The 23,849-nt window shown below is 42.4% G+C and overlaps 1 protein-coding gene across 1 annotated transcript in view; it reads right to left on the reverse strand.

The window, feature by feature from the left end:
• The window catches only part of LOC139763924 (FACT complex subunit spt16-like), a 172,593-nt gene that overhangs the window by 70,135 nt on the left and 78,609 nt on the right, over positions 1-23,849 (reverse strand). The window contains exons 13-14 of the mRNA XM_071690373.1: positions 23,088-23,283; positions 15,688-15,957 (exon numbers count right to left, since the gene is read on the reverse strand). Coding sequence (XP_071546474.1) covers positions 15,688-15,957; positions 23,088-23,283 — 466 coding nt within the window. The remainder of the gene's footprint in view (positions 1-15,687; positions 15,958-23,087; positions 23,284-23,849) is intronic.

Below are 23,849 nucleotides of genomic sequence, written 5' to 3' on the forward strand. Positions count from 1 at the left end.
CACATCCATCCTCCTGCGCACAACTCTATCCATAGCCCACGCCTCGCAACCATACAACATTGTTGGAACCACTATTCCTTCAAACATACCCATTTTTGCTTTCCGAGATAATGTTCTCGACTTCCACACATTTTTCAAGGCTCCCAAAATTTTCGCCCCCTCCCCCACCCTATGATCCACTTCCGCTTCCATGGTTCCATCCGCTGACAGATCCACTCCCAGATATCTAAAACACTTCACTTCCTCCAGTTTTTCTCCATTCAAACTCACCTCCCAATTGACTTGACCCTCAACCCTACTGTACCTAATAACCTTGCTCTTATTCACATTTACTCTTAACTTTCTTCTTCCACACACTTTACCAAACTCAGTCACCAGCTTCTGCAGTTTCTCACATGAATCAGCCACCAGCGCTGTATCATCAGCGAACAACAACTGACTCACTTCCCAAGCTCTCTCATCCCCAACAGACTTCATACTTGCCCCTCTTTCCAAGACTCTTGCATTTACCTCCCTAACAACCCCATCCATAAACAAATTAAACAACCATGGAGACATCACACACCCCTGCCGCAAACCTACATTCACTGAGAACCAATCACTTTCCTCTCTTCCTACACGTACACATGCCTTACATCCTCGATAAAAACTATATATATATATATATATATATATATATATATATATATATTTTTTTTTTTTTTCTTTATACTTTGTCGCTGTCTCCCGCGTTTGCGAGGTAGCGCAAGGAAACAGACGAAAGAAATGGCCCAACCCCCCCCATACACATGTACATACACACGTCCACACACGCAAATATACATACCTACACAGCTTTCCATGGTTTACCCCGGACGCTTCACATGCCTTGATTCAATCCACTGACAGCACGTCAACCCCTGTATACCACATCGCTCCAATTCACTCTATTCCTTGCCCTCCTTTCACCCTCCTGCATGTTCAGGCCCCGATCACACAAAATCCTTTTCACTCCATCTTTCCACCTCCAATTTGGTCTCCCTCTTCTCCTCGTTCCCTCCACCTCCGACACATATATCCTCTTGGTCAATCTTTCCTCACTCATTCTCTCCATGTGCCCAAACCATTTCAAAACACCCTCTTCTGCTCTCTCAACCACGCTCTTTTTATTTCCACACATCTCTCTTACCCTTACGTTACTTACTCGATCAAACCACCTCACACCACACATTGTCCTCAAACATCTCATTTCCAGCACATCCATCCTCCTGCGCACAACTCTATCCATAGCCCACGCCTCGCAACCATACAACATTGTTGGAACTACTATTCCTTCAAACATACCCATTTTTGCTTTCCGGGATAATGTTCTCGACTTCCACACATTTTTCAAGGCTCCCAAAATTTTCGCCCCCTCCCCCACCCTATGATCCACTTCCGCTTCCATGGTTCCATCCGCTGACAGATCCACTCCCAGATATCTAAAACACTTCACTTCCTCCAGTTTTTCACCATTCAAACTCACCTCCCAATTGACTTGACCCTCAACCCTACTGTACCTAATAACCTTGCTCTTATTCACATTTACTCTTAACTTTCTTCTTCCACACACTTTACCAAACTCCGTCACCAGCTTCTGCAGTTTCTCACATGAATCCGCCACCAGCGCTGTATCATCAGCGAACAACAACTGACTCACTTCCCAAGCTCTCTCATCCCCAACAGACTTCATACTTGCCCCTCTTTCCAAAACTCTTGCATTTACCTCCCTAACAACCCCATCCATAAACAAATTAAACAACCATGGAGACATCACACACCCCTGCCGCAAACCTACATTCACTGAGAACCAATCACTTTCCTCTCTTCCTACACGTACACATGCCTTACATCCTCGATAAAAACTTTTCACTGCTTCTAACAACTTGCCTCCCACACCATATATTCTTAATACCTTCCACAGAGCATCTCTATCAACTCTATCATATGCCTTCTCCAGATCCATAAATGCTACATACAAATCCATTTGCTTTTCTAAGTATTTCTCACATACATTCTTCAAAGCAAACACCTGATCCACACATCCTCTACCACTTCTGAAACCACACTGCTCTTCCCCAATCTATATATATATATATATTTTTTTTTTTCATACTATTTGCCATTTCCCGCGTTAGCGAGGTAGCGTTAAGAACAGAGAACTGGGCCTTAGAGGGAATATCCTCACCTGACCCCCTTCTCTGTTCCTTTTTTTGGAAAATTAAAAAAAAACTAGAAAGGGGAGGATTTCCAGCCACCACTCCCTCCCCTTTTAGTCGCCTTCTACGACACGCAGGGAATACGTGGAAAGTATTCTTTCTCCCCTATCCCTAGGGATAATATATATATATATATATATATATATATATATATATATATATATATATATATATATATATATATAGATATATATATATATATATATATATATATATATATTTTTTTTTTTTTTTTTTTTATACTTTGTCGCTGTCTCCCGCGTTTGCGAGGTAGCGCAAGGAAACAGACGAAAGAAATGGCCCAACCCCCCCCCCCATACACATGCACATACACACATCCAGACACGCAAATATACGTACCTACACAGCTTTCCATGGTTTACCCCAGACGCTTCACATGCCTTGATTCAATCCACTGACAGCACGTCAACCCCTGTATACCACATGACTCCAATTCACTCTATTTCTTGCCCTCCTTTCACCCTCCTGCATGTTCAGGCCCCGATCACACAAAATCTTTTTCACTCCATCTTTCCACCTCCAATTTGGTCTCCCTCTTCTCCTCGTTCCCTCCACCTCCGACACATATATCCTCTTGGTCAATCTCTCCTCACTCATTCTCTCCATGTGCCCAAACCATTTCAAAACACCCTCTTCTGCTCTCTCGACCACGCTCTTTTTATTTCCACACATCTCTCTTACCCTTACGTTACTTACTCGATCAAACCACCTCACACCACACATTGTCCTCAAACATCTCATTTCCAGCACATCCATCCTCCTGCGCACATCTCTATCCATAGCCCACGCCTCGCAACCATACAGCATTGTTGGAACCACTATTCCCTCAAACATACCCATTTTTGCTTTCCGAGATAATGTTCTCGACTTCCACACATTTTTCAAGGCTCCCAAAATTTTCGCCCCCTCCCCCACCCTATGATCCACTTCCGCTTCCATGGTTCCATCCGCTGACAGATCCACTCCCAGATATCTAAAACACTTCACTTCCTCCAGTTTTTCTCCATTCAAACTCACCTCCCAATTGACTTGACCCTCACCCCTACTGTACCTAATAACCTTGCTCTTATTCACATTTACTCTCAACTTTCTTCTTCCACACACTTTACCAAACTCAGTCACCAGCTTCTGCAGTTTCTCACATGAATCAGCCACCAGCGCTGTATCATCAGCGAACAACAATTGACTCACTTCCCAAGCTCTCTCATCCCCAACAGACTTCATACTTGCCCCTCTTTCCAGGACTCTTGCATTTACCTCCTTTACAACCCCATCCATAAACAAATTAAACAACCATGGAGACATCACACACCCCTGCCGCAAACCTACATTCACTGAGAACCACTCACTTTCCTCTCTTCCTACACGTACACATGCCTTACATCCTCGATAAAAACTTTTCACTGCTTCTAACAACTTGCCTCCCACACCATATATTCTTAATACCTTCCACAGAGCATCTCTATCAACTCTATCATATGCCTTCTCCAGATCCATAAATGCTACATACAAATCCATATATATATATATTTTTTTTTTTTTTTTTTATACTTTGTCGCTGTCTCCCGCGTTTGCGAGGTAGCGCAAGGAAACAGACGAAAGAAATGGCCCAACCCCCCCCATACACATGTACATACACACATCCACACACGAAAATATACATACCTACACAGCTTTCCATGGTTTACACCGGACGCTTCACATGCCTTGATTCAATCCACTGAGAGCACGTCAACCCCTGTATACCACATCGCTCCAATTCACTCTATTCCTTGCCCTCCTTTCACCCTCCTGCATGTTCAGGCCCCGATCACACAAAATCCTTTTCACTCCATCTTTCCACCTCCAATTTGGTCTCCCTCTTCTCCTCGTTCCCTCCACCTCCGACACATATATCCTCTTGGTCAATCTTTCCTCACTCATTCTCTCCATGTGCCCAAACCATTTCAAAACACCCTCTTCTGCTCTCTCAACCACGCTCTTTTTATTTCCACACATCTCTCTTACCCTTACATTACTTACTCGATCAAACCACCTCACACCACACATTTGTCCTCAAACATCTCATTTCCAGCACATCCATCCTCCTGCGCACAACTCTATCCATAGCCCACGCCTCGCAACCATACAACATTGTTGGAACTACTATTCCTTCAAACATACCCATTTTTGCTTTCCGGGATAATGTTCTCGACTTCCACACATTTTTCAAGGCTCCCAAAATTTTCGCCCCCTCCCCCACCCTATGATCCACTTCCGCTTCCATGGTTCCATCCGCTGACAGATCCACTCCCAGATATCTAAAACACTTCACTTCCTCCAGTTTTTCACCATTCAAACTCACCTCCCAATTGACTTGACCCTCAACCCTACTGTACCTAATAACCTTGCTCTTATTCACATTTACTCTTAACTTTCTTCTTCCACACACTTTACCAAACTCCGTCATCAGCTTCTGCAGTTTCTCACATGAATCCGCAACCAGCGCTGTATCATCAGCGAACAACAACTGACTCACTTCCCAAGCTCTCTCATCCCCAACAGACTTCATACTTGCCCCTCTTTCCAAGACTCTTGCATTTACCTCCCTAACAACCCCATCCATAAACAAATTAAACAACCATGGAGACATCACACACCCCTGCCGCAAACCTACATTCACTGAGAACCAATCACTTTCCTCTCTTTCTACACGTACACATGCCTTACATCCTCGATAAAAACTTTTCACTGCTTCTAACAACTTGCCTCCCACACCATATATTCTTAATACCTTCCACAGAGCATCTCTATCAACTCTATCATATGCCTTCTCCAGATCCATAAATGCTACATACAAATCCATTTGCTTTTCTAAGTATTTCTCACATACATTCTTCAAAGCAAACACCTGATCCACACATCCTCTACCACTTCTGAAACCACACTGCTCTTCCCCAATCTGATGCTCTGTACATGCCTTCACCCTCTCAATCAATACCCTCCCATATAATTTACCAGGAATACTCAACAAACTTATACCTCTGTAATTTGAGCACTCACTCTTATCCCCTTTGCCTTTGTACAATGGCACTATGCACGCATTCCGCCAATCCTCAGGCACCTCACCATGAGTCATACATACATTAAATAACCTTACCAACCAGTCAACAATACAGTCACCCCCTTTTTTAATAAATTCCACTGCAATACCATCCAAACCTGCTGCCTTGCCAGCTTTCATCTTCCGCAAAGCTTTTACTACCTCTTCTCTGTTTACCAAATCATTTTCCCTAACCCTCTCACTTTGTACACCACCTCGACCCAAACACCCTATATCTGCCACTCTGTCATCAGACACATTCAACAAACCTTCAAAATACTCATTCCATCTCCTTCTCACATCACCACTACTTGTTATCACCTCCCCATTTACGCCCTTCACTGAAGTTCCCATTTGCTCCCTTGTCTTACGCACCCTATTTACCTCCTTCCAGAACATCTTTTTATTCTCCCTAAAATTTACTGATAGTCTCTCACCCCAACTCTCATTTGCCCTTTTTTTATTTTTTTTATTTTATTTTTTTCATTATACTTTGTCGCTGTCTCCCGCGTTTGTGAGGTAGCGCAAGGAAACAGACTTAAGAAATGGCCCAACCCACCCCCATACACATGTATATACATACGTCCACACACGCAAATATACATACCTACACAGCTTTCCATGGTTTACCCCAGACGCTTCACATGCCTTGATTCAATCCACTGACAGCACGTCAACCCCGGTATACCACATCGCTCCAATTCACTCTATTTCTTGCCCTCCTTTCACCCTCCTGCATGTTCAGGCCCCGATCACACAAAATCTTTTTCACTCCATCTTTCCACCTCCAATTTGGTCTCCCTCTTCTCCTCGTTCCCTCCACCTCTGACACATATATCCTCTTGGTCAATCTTTCCTCACTCATTCTCTCCATGTGCCCAAACCACTTCAAAACACCCTCTTCTGCTCTCTCAACCACGCTCTTTTTATTTCCACACATCTCTCTTACCCTTACGTTACTCACTCGATCAAACCACTTCACACCACACATTGTCCTCAAACATCTCATTTCCAGCACATCCATCCTCCTGCGCACAACTCTATCCATAGCCCACGCCTCGCAACCATACAACATTGTTGGAACCACTATTCCTTCAAACATACCCATTTTTGCTTTCCGAGATAATGTTCTCGACTTCCACACATTCTTCAAGGCCCCTAGAATTTTTGCCCCCTCCCCCACCCTATGATCCACTTCCGCTTCCATGGTTCCATCCGCTGCCAGATCCACTCCCAGATATCTAAAACACTTCACTTCCTCCAGTTTTTCTCCATTCAAACTCACCTCCCAATTGACTTGACCCTCAACCCTACTGTACCTAATAACCTTGCTCTTATTCACATTTACTCTTAACTTTCTTCTTCCACACACTTTACCAAACTCAGTCACCAGCTTCTGCAGTTTCTCACATGAATCAGCCACCAGCGCTGTATCATCAGCGAACAACAACTGACTCACTTCCCAAGCTCTCTCATCCCCAGCAGACTTCATACTTGCCCCTCTTTCCAAAACTCTTGCATTTACCTCCCTAACAACCCCATCCATAAACAAATTAAACAACCATGGAGACATCACACACCCCTGCCGCAAACCTACATTCACTGAGAACCAATCACTTTCCTCTCTTCCTACACGTACACATGCCTTACATCCTCGATAAAAACTTTTCACTGCTTCTAACAACTTGCCTCCCACACCATATATTCTTAATACCTTCCACAGAGCATCTCTATCAACTCTATCATATGCCTTCTCCAGATCCATAAATGCTACATACAAATCCATTTGCTTTTCTAAGTATTTCTCACATACATTCTTCAAAGCAAACACCTGATCCACACATCCTCTACCACTTCTGAAACCACACTGCTCTTCCCCAATCTGATGCTCTGTACATGCCTTCACCCTCTCAATCAATACCCTCCCATATAATTTACCAGGAATACTCAACAAACTTATACCTCTGTAATTTGAGCACTCACTCTTATCCCCTTTGCCTTTGTACAATGGCACTATGCATGCATTCCGCCAATCCTCAGGCACCTCACCATGAGTCATACATACATTAAATAACCTTACCAACCAGTCAACAATACAGTCACCCCCTTTTTTTTATAAATTCCACTGCAATACCATCCAAACCTGCTGCCTTGCCGGCTTTCATCTTCCACAAAGCTTTCACTACCTCTTCTCTGTTTACCAAATCATTTTCCCTAACCCTCTCACTTTGCACACCACCTTGACCAAAACACCCTATATCTGCCACTCTATCATCAAACACATTCAACAAACCTTCAAAATACTCACTCCATCTCCTTCTCACATCACCACTACTTGTTATCACCTCCCCATTTGCGCCCTTCACTGAAGTTCCCATTTGCTCCCTTGTCTTACGCACTTTATTTACCTCCTTCCAGAACATCTTTTTATTCTCCCTAAAATTTAATGATACTCTCTCACCCTAACTCTCATTTGCCCTTTTTTTCACCTCTTGCACCTTTCTCTTGACCTCCTGTCTCTTTCTTTTATACATCTCCCACTCAATTGCATTTTTTCCCTGCAAAAATCGTCCAAATGCCTCTCTCTTCTCTTTCACTAATAATCTTACTTCTTCATCCCACCACTCACTACCCTTTCTAATCAACCCACCTCCCACTCTTCTCATGCCACAAGCATCTTTTGCGCAATCCATCACTGATTCCCTAAATACATCCCATTCCTCCCCCACTCCCCTTACTTCCATTGTTCTCACCTTTTTCCATTCTGTACTCAGTCTCTCCTGGTACTTCCTCACACAAGTCTCCTTCCCAAGCTCACTTACTCTCACCACCCTATTCACCCCAACCTTCTCTTTTCTTTTCTGAAAACCCATACAAATCTTCACCTTCGCCTCCACAAGATAATGATCAGACATCCCTCCAGTTGCACCTCTCAGCACATTAACATCCAAAAGTCTCTCTTTCACGCGCCTGTCAATTAACACATAATCCAATAACGCTCTCTGGCCATCTCTCCTACTTACATACGTATACTTATGTATACCTCACTTTTTAAACCAGGTATTCCCGATCACCAGTCCTTTTTCAGCATATAAATCTACAAGCTCTTCACAATTTCCATTTACAACACTGAACACCCCATGTATACCAATTATTCCCTCAACTGCCACATTACTCACCTTTGCATTCAAATCACCCATCACTATAACCCGGTCTTGTGCATCAAAACCACTAACACACTCATTCAGCTGCTTCCAAAACACTTGCCTCTCATGATCTTTCTTCTCATGCCCAGGTGCATATGCACCAATAATCACCCATCTCTCCCCATCAACTTTCAGTTTTACCCATATTAATCTAGAGTTTACTTTCTTATATTCTATTGCATACTCCCACCACTCCTGTTTCAGGAGTAGTGCTACTCCTTCCCTTGCTCTTGTCCTCTCACTAACCCCTGACTTTACTCCCAAGACATTCCCAAACCACTCCTCCCCTTTACCCTTGAGCTTCGTTTCACTTAGAGCCAAAACATCCAGGTTCCTTTCCTCAAACATACTACCTATCTCTCCTTTTTTCACATCTTGGTTACATCCACACACATTTAGACACCCCAACCTGAGCCTTTGAGGAGGATGAGCACTCCCCGCGTGACTCAATCTTCTGTTTCCCATTTTAGAAAGTTAAAATACAAGGAGGGGAGGATTTCTGGCCCCCTGCTCCCGTCCCCTCTAGTCACTTCCTACGACACGTGAGGAATGGGTGGGAAGTATTCTTTCTCCCCTATCCCCAGGGATAATATATGTATACATGTATATATATTTCTAAAATGGGAAACAGAAGAAGGAGTCATGCGGGGAGTGCTCATCCTCCTCGAAAGCTCAGATTGGGGTGCCTAAATGTGTGTGGATGTAACCAAGATGTGAAAAAAGGAGAGATAGGTAGTATGTTTGAGGAAAGGAACCTGGATGTTTTGGCTCTAAGTGAAACGAAGCTCAAGGGTAAAGGGGAAGAGTGGTTTGGGAATGTCTTGGGAGTAAAGTCAGGGGTTAGTGAGAGGACAAGAGCAAGGGAAGGAGTAGCACTACTCCTGAAACAGGAGTTGTGGAAGTATGTGATAGAATGTAAGAAAGTAAATTCTCGATTAATATGGGTAAAACTGAAAGTTGATGGAGAGAGATGGGTGATTATTGGTGCATATGCACCTGGGCATGAGAAGAAAGATCATAAGAGGCAAGTGTTTTGGGAGCAGCTGAATGAGTGTGTTAGTGGTTTTGATGCACGAGACCGGGTTATAGTGTTGGGTGATTTGAATGCAAAGCTGAGTAATGTGGCAGTTGAGGGAATAATTGGTATACATGGGGTGTTCAGTGTTGTAAATGTAAATGGTGAAGAGCTTGTAGATTTATGTGCTGAAAAAGGACTGATGATTGGGAATACCTGGTTTAAAAAGCGAGATATACATAAGTATACTTATGTAAGTAGGAGAGATGGCCAGAGAGCGTTATTGGATTACGTGTTAATTGACAGGCGCACGAAAGAGAGACTTTTGGATGTTAATGTGCTGAGAGGTGCAACTGGAGGAATGTCTGATCATTATCTTGTGGAGGCTAAGGTGAAGATTTATATGGGTTTCCAGAAAAGAAGAGTGAATGTTGGGGTGAAGAGGGTGGTGAGAGTAAGTGAGCTTGGGAAGGAGACTTGTGTAAGGAAGTACCAGGAGAGACTGAGTACAGAATGGAAAAAGGTGAGAACAATGGAAGTAAGGGGAGTGGGGGAGGAATGGGATGTATTTAGGGAATCAGTGATGGATTGTGCAAAAGATGCTTGTGGCATGAGAAAAGTGGGAGGTGGGTTGATTAGAAAGGGTAGTGAGTGGTGGGATGAAGAAGTAAGATTATTAGTGAAAGAGAAGAGAGAGGCATTTGGACGATTTTTGCAGGGAAAAAATGAAATTGAGTGGGAGACGTATAAAAGAAAGAGACAGGAGGTCAAGAGAAAGGTGCAAGAGGTGAAAAAAAGGGCAAATGAGAGTTGGGGTGAGAGAGTATCATTAAATTTTAGGGAGAATAAAAAGATGTTCTGGAAGGAGGTAAATAAAGTGCGTAAGACAAGGGAGCAAATGGGACCTTCAGTGAAGGGCGCAAATGGGGAGGTGATAACAAGTAGTGGTGATGTGAGAAGGAGATGGAGTGAGTATTTTGAAGGTTTGTTGAATGTGTTTGATGATAGAGTGGCAGATATAGGGTGTTTTGGTCGAGGTGGTGTGCAAAGTGCGAGGGTTAGGGAAAATGATTTGGTAAACAGAGAAGAGGTAGTAAAAGCTTTGCGGAAGATGAAAGCCGGCAAGGCAGCAGGTTTGGATGGTATTGCAGTGGAATTTATTAAAAAAGGGGGTGACTGTATTGTTGACTGGTTGGTAAGGTTATTTAATGTATGTATGACTCATGGTGAGGTGCCTGAGGATTGGCGGAATGCGTGCATAGTGCCATTGTACAAAGGCAAAGGGGATAAGAGTGAGTGCTCAAATTACAGAGGTATAAGTTTGTTGAGTATTCCTGGCAAATTATATGGGAGGGTATTGATTGAGAGGGTGAAGGTATGTACAGAGCATCAGATTGGGGAAGAGCAGTGTGGTTTCAGAAGTGGTAGAGGATGTGTGGATCAGGTGTTTGCTTTGAAGAATGTATGTGAGAAATACTTAGAAAAGCAAATGGATTTGTATGTAGCATTTATGGATCTGGAGAAGGCATATGATAGAGTTGATAGAGATGCTCTGTGGAAGGTATTAAGAATATATGGTGTGGAAGGAAAGTTGTTAGAAGCAGTGAAAAGTTTTTATCGAGGATGTAAGGCATGTGTACGTGTAGGAAGAGAGGAAAGTGATTGGTTCTCAGTGAATGTAGGTTTGCGGCAGGGGTGTGTGATGTCTCCATGGTTGTTTAATTTGTTTATGGATGGGGTTGTTAGGGAGGTGAATGCAAGAGTTTTGGAAAGAGGGGCAAGTATGAAGTCTGTTGGGGATGAGAGAGCTTGGGAAGTGAGTCAGTTGTTGTTCGCTGATGATACAGCGCTGGTGGCTGATTCATGTGAGAAACTGCAGAAGCTGGTGACTGAGTTTGGTAAAGTGTGTGAAAGAAGAAAGTTAAGAGTAAATGTGAATAAGAGCAAGGTTATTAGGTACAGTAGGGATGAGGGTCAAGTCAATTGGGAGGTGAGTTTGAATGGAGAAAAACTGGAGGAAGTGAAGTGTTCTAGATATCTGGGAGTGGATCTGGCAGCGGATGGAAACATGGAAGCGGAAGTGGATCATAGGGTGGGGGAGGGGGCGAAAATTCTGGGAGCCTTGAAGTGTGGAAGTCAAGAACATTATCTCGGAAAGCAAAAATGGGTATGTTTGAAGGAATAGTGGTTCCAACAATGTTGTATGGTTGCGAGGCGTGGGCTATGGATAGAGTTGTGCACAGGAGGATGGATGTGCTGGAAATGAGATGTTTGAGGACAATGTGTGGTGTGAGGTGGTTTGATCGAGTAAGTAATGTAAGGGTAAGAGAGATGTGTGGAAATAAAAAGAGCGTGGTTGAGAGAGCAGAAGAGGGTGTTTTGAAATGGTTTGGGAACATGCAGAGATTGAGTGAGGAAAGATTGACCAAGAGGATATATGTGTCAGAGGTGGAGGGAACGAGGAGAAGTGGGAGACCAAATTGGAGGTGGAAAGATGGAGTGAAAAAGATTTTGTGTGATCGGGGCCTGAACATGCAGGAGGGTGAAAGGAGGGCAAGGAATAGAGTGAATTGGATCGATGTGGTATACCGGGGTTGACGTGCTGTCAGTGGATTGAATCAGGGCATGTGAAGCATCTGGGGTAAACCATGGAAAGCTGTGTAGGTATGTATATTTGCATGTGTGGACGTATGTATATACATGTGTATGGGGGTGGGTTGGGCCATTTCTTTCATCTGTTTCCTTGCGCTACCTCGCAAACGCGGGAGACAGCGGCAAAAAAAAAAAAAAAAAAAAAAAAAAAAAAAAAAAAAAAAAAAAGAGAGAGAGAGAGAGAGAGAGAGAGAGAGAGAGAGAGAGAGATGTTCTGGAAGGAGGTAAATAAAGTGCGTAAGACAAGGGAGCAAATGGGAATTTCAGTGAAGGGCGCAAATGGGGAGGTGATAACAAGTAGTGGTGATGTGAGAAGGAGATGGAGTGAGTATTTTGAAGGTTTGTTGAATTTGTTTGATGATAGAGTTGCAGATATAGGGTGTTTTGGTCGAGGTAGTGTGCAAAGTGAAAGGGTTAGGGAAAATGATTTGGTAAACAGAGAAGAGGTAGTAAAAGCTTTGTGGGAGATGAAAGCCGGCAAGGCAGCAGGTTTGGATGGTATTGCAGTGGAATTTATTAAAAAAGGGGGTGAATGTATTGTTGACTGGTTGGTAAGGTTATTTAATGTATGTATGATTCGTGGTGAGGTGCCTGAGGATTGGCGAAATGCTTGCATAGTGCCATTGTACAAAGGCAAAGGGGATAAGAGTGAGTGCTCAAGTTACAGAGGTATAAGTTTGTTGAGTATTCCTGGTAAATTATATGGGAGGGTATTGATTGAGAGGGTGAAGGTATGTACAGAGCATCAGATTGGGGAAGAGCAGTGTGGTTTCAGAAGTGGTAGAGGATGTGTGGATCAGGTGTTTGCTTTGAAGAATGTATGTGAGAAATACTTAGAAAAGCAAATGGATTTGTATGTAGCATTTATGGATCTGGAGAAGGCATATGATAGAGTTGATAGAGATGCTCTGTAGAAGGTACTAAGAATATATGGTGTGGGAGGCAAGTTGTTAGAAGCAGTGAAAAGTTTTTATCGAGGATGTAAGGCATGTGTACGTGTAGGAAGAGAGGAAAGTGATTGGTTCTCAGTGAATGTAGGTTTGCGGCAAGGGTGTGTGATGTCTCCATAGTTGTTTAATTTGTTTATGGATGGGGTTGTTAGGGAGGTGAATACAAGGGTTTTGGAAAAAAAGTGTGTGAAAGAAGAAAGTTAAGAGTAAATGTGAATAAGAGCAAGGTTATTAGGTACAGTAGGGTTGAGGGTCAAGTCAATTGGGAGGTAAGTTTGAATGGAGAAAAACTGGAGGAAGTAAAGTGTTTTAGATATCTGGGAGTGGATCTGGCAGTGGATGGAACCATGGAAGCGGAAGTGAATCATAGGGTGGGGGAGGGGGCGAAAATCCTGGGAGCCTTGAAGAATGTTTGGAAGTCGAGAACATTATCTCGGAAAGCAAAAATGGCTATGTTTGAAGGAATAGTGGTTCCAACAATGTTGTACGGTTGCGAGGCGTGGGTTATGGATAGAGTTGTGCGCAGGAGGAAGGATGTGCTGGAAATGAGATGTTTGAGGACAATATGTGGTGTGAGGTGGTTTGATTGAGTAAGTAATGTAAGAGTAAGAGAGATGTGTGGAAATAAAAAGAGCGTGGTTGAGAGAGCAGAAGAGGGTGTTTTGAAATGGTTTGGGCACATGGAGAGAATGAGTGAGGAAAGATTGACCAAGAGGATGTATGTGTTGGAGGTGGAGAGAACGAGGAGAAGTGGGAGACCAAATTGGAGGTGGAAAGATGGAGTGAAAAAGATTTTGAGTGATCGGGGCCTGAACATGCAGGAGGGTGAAAGGCGGGCAAGGAATAGAGTGAATTGGATCGATGTGGTATACCAGGGTTGATGTGCTGTCAATGGATTGAATCAGGGCATGTGAAGCGTCTGGGGTAAACCATGGAAAGTTGTGTGGGGCCTGGATGTGGAAAGGGAGCTGTGGTTTCGGGCATTATTACATGACAGCTAGAGACTGAGTGTGAACGAATGGGGCCTTTGTTGTCTTTTCCTAGCGCTACCTTGCACACATGAGGGGGGAGGGGGATGTTATTCCATGTGTGGCGAGGTGGCGATGGGAATAAATAAAGGCAGACAGTATGGATTATGTACATGTGTATACATGTATATGTCTGTGTGTGTATATATATGTGTACATTGAGATGTATAGGTATGCAAATTTGCGTGTGTGGACGTGTATGTATATACATGTGTCTGGGGGTGGGTCGGGCCATTTCTTTCGTCTGTTTCCTTGCGCTAATTCGCAAACGCGGGAGGCATTCCCTCATTTGTTTCATACACTACAGCCAAAACATTTTAATTACACTAGCCAATATGAGAGGTTATCCCTGGGGATAGGGGAGAAAGAATACTTCCCATGTATTCCCTGCGTGTCGTAGAAGGCGACAAAAAGGGGAGGGAGCAGGGGGCTGGAAATCCTCCCCTCTCGTTATTTCTTTTAATTTTCCAAAAGAAGGAACAGAGATGGGGGCCAGGCGAGGATATTCCCTCAAAGGCCCAGTCCTCTGTTCTTAATGCTACCTCGCTAATGCGGGAAATGGCGAATAGTTTGAAAGAAAAAGAAAAGATATATGTATATACTGTGTATGTATATGTATGTATACGTTGAAATGTATAGGTATGTATATGTGCGCGTGAGGGCGTTTATGTATATACATGTGTATGTGGGTGGGTTGAGCTATTCTTTCATCTGTTTCCTTGCGCTACCTCACGAGACAGAGTCAAAGTATAACAAATAAAATAAATAAAACTTTATCTTCTGCTGCAGTTTCAAGTGATTCTATCATTATTATCTTTTCCTTTCACATGAGTGGTGAATAACTTAGGTTTTCATTGAAGAATCTGAGTTAATGCAAGAATTATTCTGGTTTACTTATTTTCCATCAAATTTTGTTTACTTATGGCCAACTGATGAAAAATGCAAATGGTAACTCTGTGGTAATAAATCCTGGATTCTGATCTTAACTCAATGTCTCCTTTACATTATCAAGCAAAGATAGTACTTTCTTTTACTTTCAAATAGCTCATTACTGTTGTAGGTATTCATTAAATCTAATGTCTTAACCTACTGTGCTACTTTTTGTTATTTCTACATATTCTAGGCACTTGCTGAGTGTACAGTTGTATAATATCTGTGCTCACTCTCACATCTGACTTTTGATTCAAGCTGATACTTGAATTGATGGTCTATTCAATGTATTCTTTCTTTAAGACAATATCTGTGATGTTGCAAGTTCTTAAAATTTTTTGAGTGCTGTTTCACCGCAATGGAAGCCGAGAAAAAGGGGACGAGAGGAGAATAGAAATGAGAAATGAAGAGATGAAGGAAGAGAAGACAAATGAGAAAAGGCCATACAAACTCAAAGCCTTACTTAAAAATCCTAAAATGCTTTCTTGATATTAACATCAATGACTGTTACCTAATAAACAGACCAGTTTCATAAAACATTTATATCCTTACACACAGGTACTGACCTAAACCCATTTGTGTGGGCTTCCAAAGTACCATTTATTCTCTTCTGGACAATGTTTGGGCGAATATAAAGATCCTTCAATTTTGGGTTGGATTTGTTGTTGGAAACAATAAGAGTATCTTGCTTTACAAGATCCTCCTTCTCTTTCTCCTCAGCTTCTCGCGTTTTAAACTTCTTTTGAACTTCCTTAATGAGCCGGAAAGCTGTGTTGAGGTTTGATGATGGGGCTGAGAGTTCACCAGGCTCCTTGGTGTTTGTGCTACGGTAGGTGCTGAAAAAGAAAAATCAGTATAAGACATGAAAGAAACACTCCTTAAATATCTGAAGGTTATCAGTAACATTAAAACATGCAGCCTCTCATGACATTTTAACTGCAGCAATTTCATATATCAATCCTTATGCAATTCCACATAGCACGCCACTGGTTACAAAGTGTCCCTCAATTTGACAATGTTACCTCCTTCAATTCATATGCACTCACAGAATTTGAAACATTCTGTTCTTTTTCCATCAATTCTACTTGTACACCTTTTTCTCCTCCACATTATCTACTTCATTACTATTCCATAGTTTTCCATCTCTAATGCTTCTCTTTCCAACTGCACACATTCTATAATTCTAATCCCTTTCATAAAGTGAAGGTTCTGAAAAATGAAAAACATTTCCTCTCTGAGGCAGTGAGTTATGAGCATAAGAGATTCCCTTGGGTAACCTCTAGGAAAATTGGGGTCAAATCCAACCCTTAGTGTTTCTGGTGGGGATGCACTGGCCTTTATGACCTTCCACTGTCCACTCAACCAGGGTAACAGCAGCTTGCTCATTTAATGCCTGACTTCATCCAATCAGACACTGCCTTAGAGATACTGATCCACTCACTTTAAACCACTCAGCAACTGCAAATCTCCAGTCCTTGGATGATAACCAAGACACAGTCACAGTCGCGTGGGAATTAATCTTTCTTTCCTATCCCCAGGGAAAACATATACATACATATACACACATTTCATTTACTTTATTCCTGTGTCAGTGAGGTAGTGCCAGGAAACAAAAGAAGAACAACCCATCCACTCATAAACAATATATATACATAAACGCCCATACACGTACATATACATACACATACATATCAACATGTAAACATATACATACACAGACCTAAACATATCTATACATGTACTTGCTTGCCTTCAATTTATTCCCAGCACCACCCCACCCCAGAGGAAACAGCATCACTACCTAGTGCTTCAGCGAGGTAGCGCCAAAAAACAGACAAAAAAGGCCACATTCCTTCACACTCAAGAGTCTCTAGCTGTCATGTGTAATGCACTGAAACCACGCTTCCCTATCCATATCCAAGCCCCACAGACCTTTTCATGGTTTGCCCCCGATGTTTCACATGACCTGGTTCAATCCTTTGACAGCATGTTGATCCCTGTATACCACATCGTTCCAATTTACTTTGTTCCTTGTTTGCCTCTCACGCTCCAGTATGTTCAGGCCCCAATCGCTCAAAATCTTTTTCACTCCATCCTCCCACCTCCAAATTGGTCTCCCACTTCTTGTTCCCTTCACCTTTTGACACATATATCCTATTTGTCAACCTTTCCTCACTCATTCTCTCCATATGTCCAAACCATTTCAACGCATCCTCTTCTGCTCTCTCAACCACACTCTTTATATTTCCAAACGTCTTTTTTACCCTTTCACTACTTACTCAATCAAATCACTTCACACCACATATTGTCCTCAAACATTTCATTTTCAACACATCCACCCTCCTCCGTACAACCCTATCTATAGCCCATCCCTTGCAATCATATAATATTGTTGGAACTTCAATTCCTTCAAAGATACCAATTTTTGCTCTCTGATAATGTCTCTCTTTCCACACATTCCTAATCACTCCCAGAACCTTCGCCCCCTCCCCCACCCTATGACTTGCCTCCACTTCCATGGTTCAATTTGCTGCCAAGTCCACTCCTAGATATCTAAAGCACTTCACTTCCTCCAGTTTTTCTCCATTCACTCTTACATCCCAATTAACTTGACCCTCAACCCTACTGAACCTAATAACCCTTCTCTTATTCAAATTTACTCTCAACTTTCTCCTTTCACACTTTTTTCCAAACTCAGTCACCAACTTCTGCAGTTTCTCACTCGAATCAACCACCAGTGTTGTAACATCGGTGAACAATAACTGACTCACTTCCCAGGCCCTCCCATCCCCAACAGACTGCATAGTTGCCCCTCTCTCCAAACTCTTGCATTTACCTCCCTAACCATCCCATTCCTAAGCAAATTAAACAACCACAGAGACATCAAACACCCATGCTGAAGACCAACCTTCACTGGGAACCAGTCACTCTCCTCTCCTCCTACTCATACACATGCCTTACATCCTCGATAAAAACTTTTTACTGCTTCTAACACCTTACCTTCCTCACCATATACTCTTAAAACCTTCCACAAATCATCTCTATCAACCCTGTCATATGCCTTTTCCAGATCTATAAATGCTACATACAAATCCATCTCTTTTTCTAAGTATTTCTCACACACATTCTTCAAGGCAAACACCTGATCCACACATCCTCTACCACTTCTGAAGCAACACTGCTCCTTCCTAATCCAATGCTCTGTACATCCCTTCACCCTCTCAATCAAAACCCTACCATACACAGATACATACATGTATCAACATGAACATATTCATGCTTGCTCACCTTTATTTCCAGTGCCACCCAGCCCTATAGGAAACAGCAATACCATTCCCTGCATCAGTGAGGAAGTGCCAGAAAACATACAAAGAAAGGCCACACCTGCTAACATCCATCTTTAGCTGTATGGGAGGGTATTGACTGAGAGTGTGAAGGCATGTACAGAGCATCAAATTGGGGAGGATTAGTGTGGTTTTAGAAGTGGTAGAGGATGGGTCGATCAGGTGGTTGTTTTGAAGAATGTGTGTGAAATACTTAGAGAAACAGATGGATTTGTATGTGGCATATATGGATCTGGAGAAGGCATATGATAGGGCTGATAGAGATAGACTGTGGAAGGTATCAAAAGTATATAGTGAGGGATGTAAGCTTCCAGAAGCAGTAAGAGTTTTTTACCAAGGGTGTAATTAGGCACATGTATAAGTAGGAAGAGAGGAGAGTAATTGGTGCACAGTGAAGTTCAGTCTACAGCAAGGATGTACCTTGTCACCATGGTTGCTGAATCTGTTTAAGGATGGGGTGGTTAGGGAGGTAAATTCAAGAGTTTTAGAGACAGGAGAGTATGCAGTCTGTTGGGGTTGAGAGGGCCTGGGAAGTAAGTCAACTGTTGATTGCCAGTGATACACTACTGGTGACTGATTCAAGTGAGAAATTGCAGAAGTTGGTGACTGAGTTTGGAAAAGTGTGTAAAAGGAGAAAGCTGAAAGTAAATATGAATAAAAGCAAGGTTATTAGGTTCAGCTAGGTTGAGGGACAAGTTAGTTGGGATGTAAGTTTGAATGGAGAAAAACTGAAGGAAGTGAAATGCTTTAGATATCTGGGAGTGGACTTGGCAGCGAATGGAACCATGGAAGTGAAAGCAAATCAGAAGGTGGGGGAGGGGGTGAAGGTTATGGGAGTGATGAAGAATGTGTGAAAGGAGATAACATTATCTTGGAGAGCAAAAATGGGTATGTTTGAAGGAGCAGTAGTTCCAACAATATTATATGGTTGCACGGTATGGGATATAGAAAGGGTTGTGCAGAGAAGAATGGATGTGTTGGAAATGAAATATTTGAGGACAATATGTGGTGTGAGGAGGTTTGATCAAGTATGTAATAAAAGGTTAAAAAAGATGTGTGGTAATAAAAGGAGAGTGGTAGAGGCAGCAGAAGAGGATGTGTTGAAATGGTTTGGTCATATGGAAAGAATGAGTGAAGAAAGGTTGACAAGAGGATAGACCTGTCAGAAGGGGAGGGAACAAGATGTGGGAGACCAAACTGGAGGTGGAAGGATGGAGTGAAAAAGATTTTGAGCAATCAGAGCCTGAACATGCATGAGGGTGAAAGGTGTGTACGGAATAGAGTGAATTGGAACTATGTGGTATACTAGGGTTGACAAGCTGTCAATGGACTAAACCAGGGAATGTGAAACGGCTGGTGTAAAGATCTGTGGGGCTTGGATGTGGATAGGGAGCTGTGGTTTCGATGCATGAGTGTAAGCGGATGTGGCCTTTCTTTTGTCTGCTTCGTGGCCCTGCCTCGCTCTCGCTGATGCAGGAGGTGGCAGTGCTGTTTCCTGTGGGGCAGGTGGTGCCGAGAATGGATGAAGGTGAGCAAGTATGAATAAATATATGTGTACATATGTGTATAAGTTGATAAGTATATGTAAATGTACGTATGTGTCATTTGCAATCATTCTTTATAAGTGCCATCCAAATGCCTCTCTTTTCTCTTTCATAAGCAATGTAAAATGTTCATTCCATCACTCACTGCCCTTTCTAATCTGCCCACCTCCCAACTTTCTCATGTCACATGCATCTCTTGTTCATGCCATCACTGCTTTTCTAAATACATCCCATTCCTCCCCCACTCCCCTAACTTCATTTGCTCTCATCTTTTACCATTCTACTCTTAATCTCTCCTGGTATTTCTTCACACAAGTGTCTTTTCTAAGCTCACTTACTCTCACCACTCTCTTCTCCACTACATTCTCTTTTCTTTTTTGAAAACCTCTGCAAATCTTCACCTTCAACTCTACAGGATAGTGATCAGACATCCCACCAACTGCCCCTCTCAGAATATCAACATTCAAAAGTTTCTCTTTTACATGGCTTTCAATTAATATGTAATCTAATAATGCCTGGTGACCATCTCTCTCTTACTCACATATATATACTTGTGTATATCTCTTTTGATAGAGATGCTCTGTGGAAGGTATTAAGAATATATGGTGTGGGAGGCAAGTTGTTAGAAGCAGTGAAAAGTTTTTATCGAGGATGTAAGGCATGTGTACGTGTAGGTAGAGAGGAAAGTGATTGGTTCTCAGTGAATGTAGGTTTGCGGCAGGGGTGTGTGATGTCTCCATGGTTGTTTAATTTGTTTATGGATGGGGTTGTTAGGGAGGTGAATGCAAGAGTTTTGGAAAGAGGGGCAAGTATGAAGTCTGTTGGGGAGGAGAGAGCTTGGGAAGTGAGTCAGTTGTTGTTCGCTGATGATACAGCGCTGGTGGCTGATTCATGTGAGAAACTGCAGAAGCTGGTGACTGAGTTTGGTAAAGTGTGTGAAAGAAGAAAGTTAAGAGTAAATGTGAATAAGAGCAAGGTTATTAGGTACAGTAGGGTTGAGGGTCAAGTCAATTGGGAGGTGAGTTTGAATGGAGAAAAACTGGAGGAAGTGAAGTGTTTTAGATATCTGGGAGTGGATCTGGCAGCGGATGGAACCATGGAAGCGGAAGTGGATCATAGGGTGGGGGAGGGGGCGAAAATTCTGGGAGCCTTGAAGAATGTGTGGAAGTCGAGAACATTATCTCGGAAAGCAAAAATGGGTATGTTTGAAGGAATAGTGGTTCCAACAATGTTGTATGGTTGCGAGGCGTGGGCTATGGATAGAGTTGTGCGCAGGAGGATGGATGTGCTGGAAATGAGATGTTTGAGGACAATGTGTGGTGTGAGGTGGTTTGATCGAGTAAGTAACGTAAGGGTAAGAGAGATGTGTGGAAATAAAAAGAGCGTGGTTGAGAGAGCAGAAGAGGGTGTTTTGAAATGGTTCGGGCACATGGAGAGAATGAGTGAGGAAAGATTGACCAAGAGAATATATGTGTCGGAGGTGGAGGGAACGAGGAGAAGAGGGAGACCAAATTGGAGGTGGAAAGATGGAGTGAAAAAGATTTTGTGTGATCGGGGCCTGAACATGCAGGAGGGTGAAAGGAGGGCAAGGAATAGAGTGAATTGGAGCGATGTGGTATACTGGGGTTGACGTGCTGTCAGTGGATTGAATCAAGGCATGTGAAGCGTCTGGGGTAAACCATGGAAAGCTGTGTAGGTATGTATATTTGCGTGTGTGGACGTATGTATATACATGTGTATGGGGGTGGGTTGGGCCATTTCTTTTGTCTGTTTCCTTGCGCTACCTCGCAAACGCGGGAGACAGCGGCAAAAAAAAAAAAGAAAAAAAAAAATCTCTTTTGAAAGCAGATATTCCCAATCACCAGTCTTTTTTCAGCATATAAATCCACCATTTTCAGTGACAACACTGAATACCCCATGTACACCAATTATACCCTCAACTGCCATTTCATTCACCTTTGTGCATTAAAAGCACCCATCACTAATACATTGTCTCAAGCACCAAAACTGCTGACACACTCACTCAGCTGCTCCCAAAACTTTTGCCTCATAGTCTTTCTTCTCATGACCAGGTGCATAAACAACAATAATCACCCATCTCTCGCCATCCACTTTCAGTTTTATCCACATCACTCTAGAATTTCCTTTCTTACATTCCACCACAAACTCCCACAACTCCTGCTTCAGGAGTAGTGCTGCTCCTTCCTTAGTTCTTGTCCTCTCACGAACCCCTGACTTTACTCCCAAGACATTTCCAAACCATTCTTACCCTTTACACTTGAGCTGTTTCACTCAGGGCCAGAACATCCAGATTTCTTTCCTCAAACATACTACCTATCTCTCCTTTCTTCTCATCTTGGTTATATCCACACACTTTCAGACACCATAATCTTAGCCTTTGAGGAGGATGAGCACTTCCCACTTGACTCCTTCTCTTTCTTCTTTTAGAAATTGAAATAAAATAAGGGCAGGGTGTAACATTCACGTTGCCCTTTCTTGACCTTGTTTATGTGCCATGTCTTAACCTTGTGCAAACAAACATGTACACACCTCAACTTCCACCTGATGACCAATTACTGCATCAACCAACCCCAGCATGCAAGATGATCATCTGGTTTGGCAATGAACTGGATGCCCTGTAAAGGGCTTGAACTTAGGCTTGTTGGTTGATCATTATGCTACCCACTGCACTGAGGTGCATGATGTATGCATGTATGTGTGTGTGTGTGTGTGTTTGTGAAAATCCATTTAAACTGTTAAACACTACCACATGGCTTTTGATGTTAACCAGGAAATGGTTCCAATTGCTTACAATTCTAAATCCCATAATTTCTCTGGTTTGTTAATTCTCCCAATTCTGCAATAATCTAAACATCTGTATCATAATCCCTAACTTTCACTCACTTCAATTCGTTTTAAGCTTCACTTCTATCAGACCTGGCATCCCCTACTGATCCACTTTGACAGACAAAACCAGTATGACATGCCACGGACTATCTCATCCCACACTTATCCCTGGACCGTTCACACTTTCTTCTACTTGCCTTAACACAAGAACTACCTTCTTTTTAAACTCACATTTCTTTTAAGAAGACAGCATCTGGGTTGGGGAATATACCATCACTTTTACCAATGTTGGAGCCCGGATGAAAGAAGTTTATTCGTAGGTAAGTGTAATCTCCCTCCACACTCTGGGAGATATTCTTGATCATGGAGATGTGGAATGGTACTGGCATGCCATATATTGGAAGAATCACAGTCTCGTACTTCCGGTCTGAAAGAAGTGGTATTCTTTACATCAAATAAAATAAAGTTGAGATTTGTACTAAAGCTGTCTCCACTAAATTTGCAGTTTTTCTATCATTAACTCCAACTGGTTGAGCGAGAGTAACAACCAACATAAAAGATTTTGCAATAATTACAAGGCTAGCCTGACGTGCTCAGTGCATTTCTAATCTGAATTATATCTTCTGTTTGAAAGAACAGACACTATATACTACAGCCCAGAGAGAAGGAAAAATATATGATAATCTATGCATGGGAACAAACTGAAGGTATAAAAGAAAAGTGTTAAATCTGAAAGTCCTTCAACAGGTAATGTATGAAGTTGTTAAATCTTCAATACCATAACATATACAGAAAATAAATAATAAGAGAATACATAACAACCCATCCAGGAAGCTGGAATGATTATTCACTGTACCAGGAGAAATAAGAAACATGCATGGGACAACTACAGAAGCTTTTAAACGAAAACTTGACATATGGTTGAAATTAGTCCCAGATGAACAAAGAATTGATAATTATGCAATACAGGTTGCAGCTGAGAAGAATAATCTT

This window comes from Panulirus ornatus, chromosome 48, assembly GCF_036320965.1.
Source record: "Panulirus ornatus isolate Po-2019 chromosome 48, ASM3632096v1, whole genome shotgun sequence".
Lineage (NCBI taxonomy): Eukaryota > Metazoa > Arthropoda > Malacostraca > Decapoda > Palinuridae > Panulirus > Panulirus ornatus.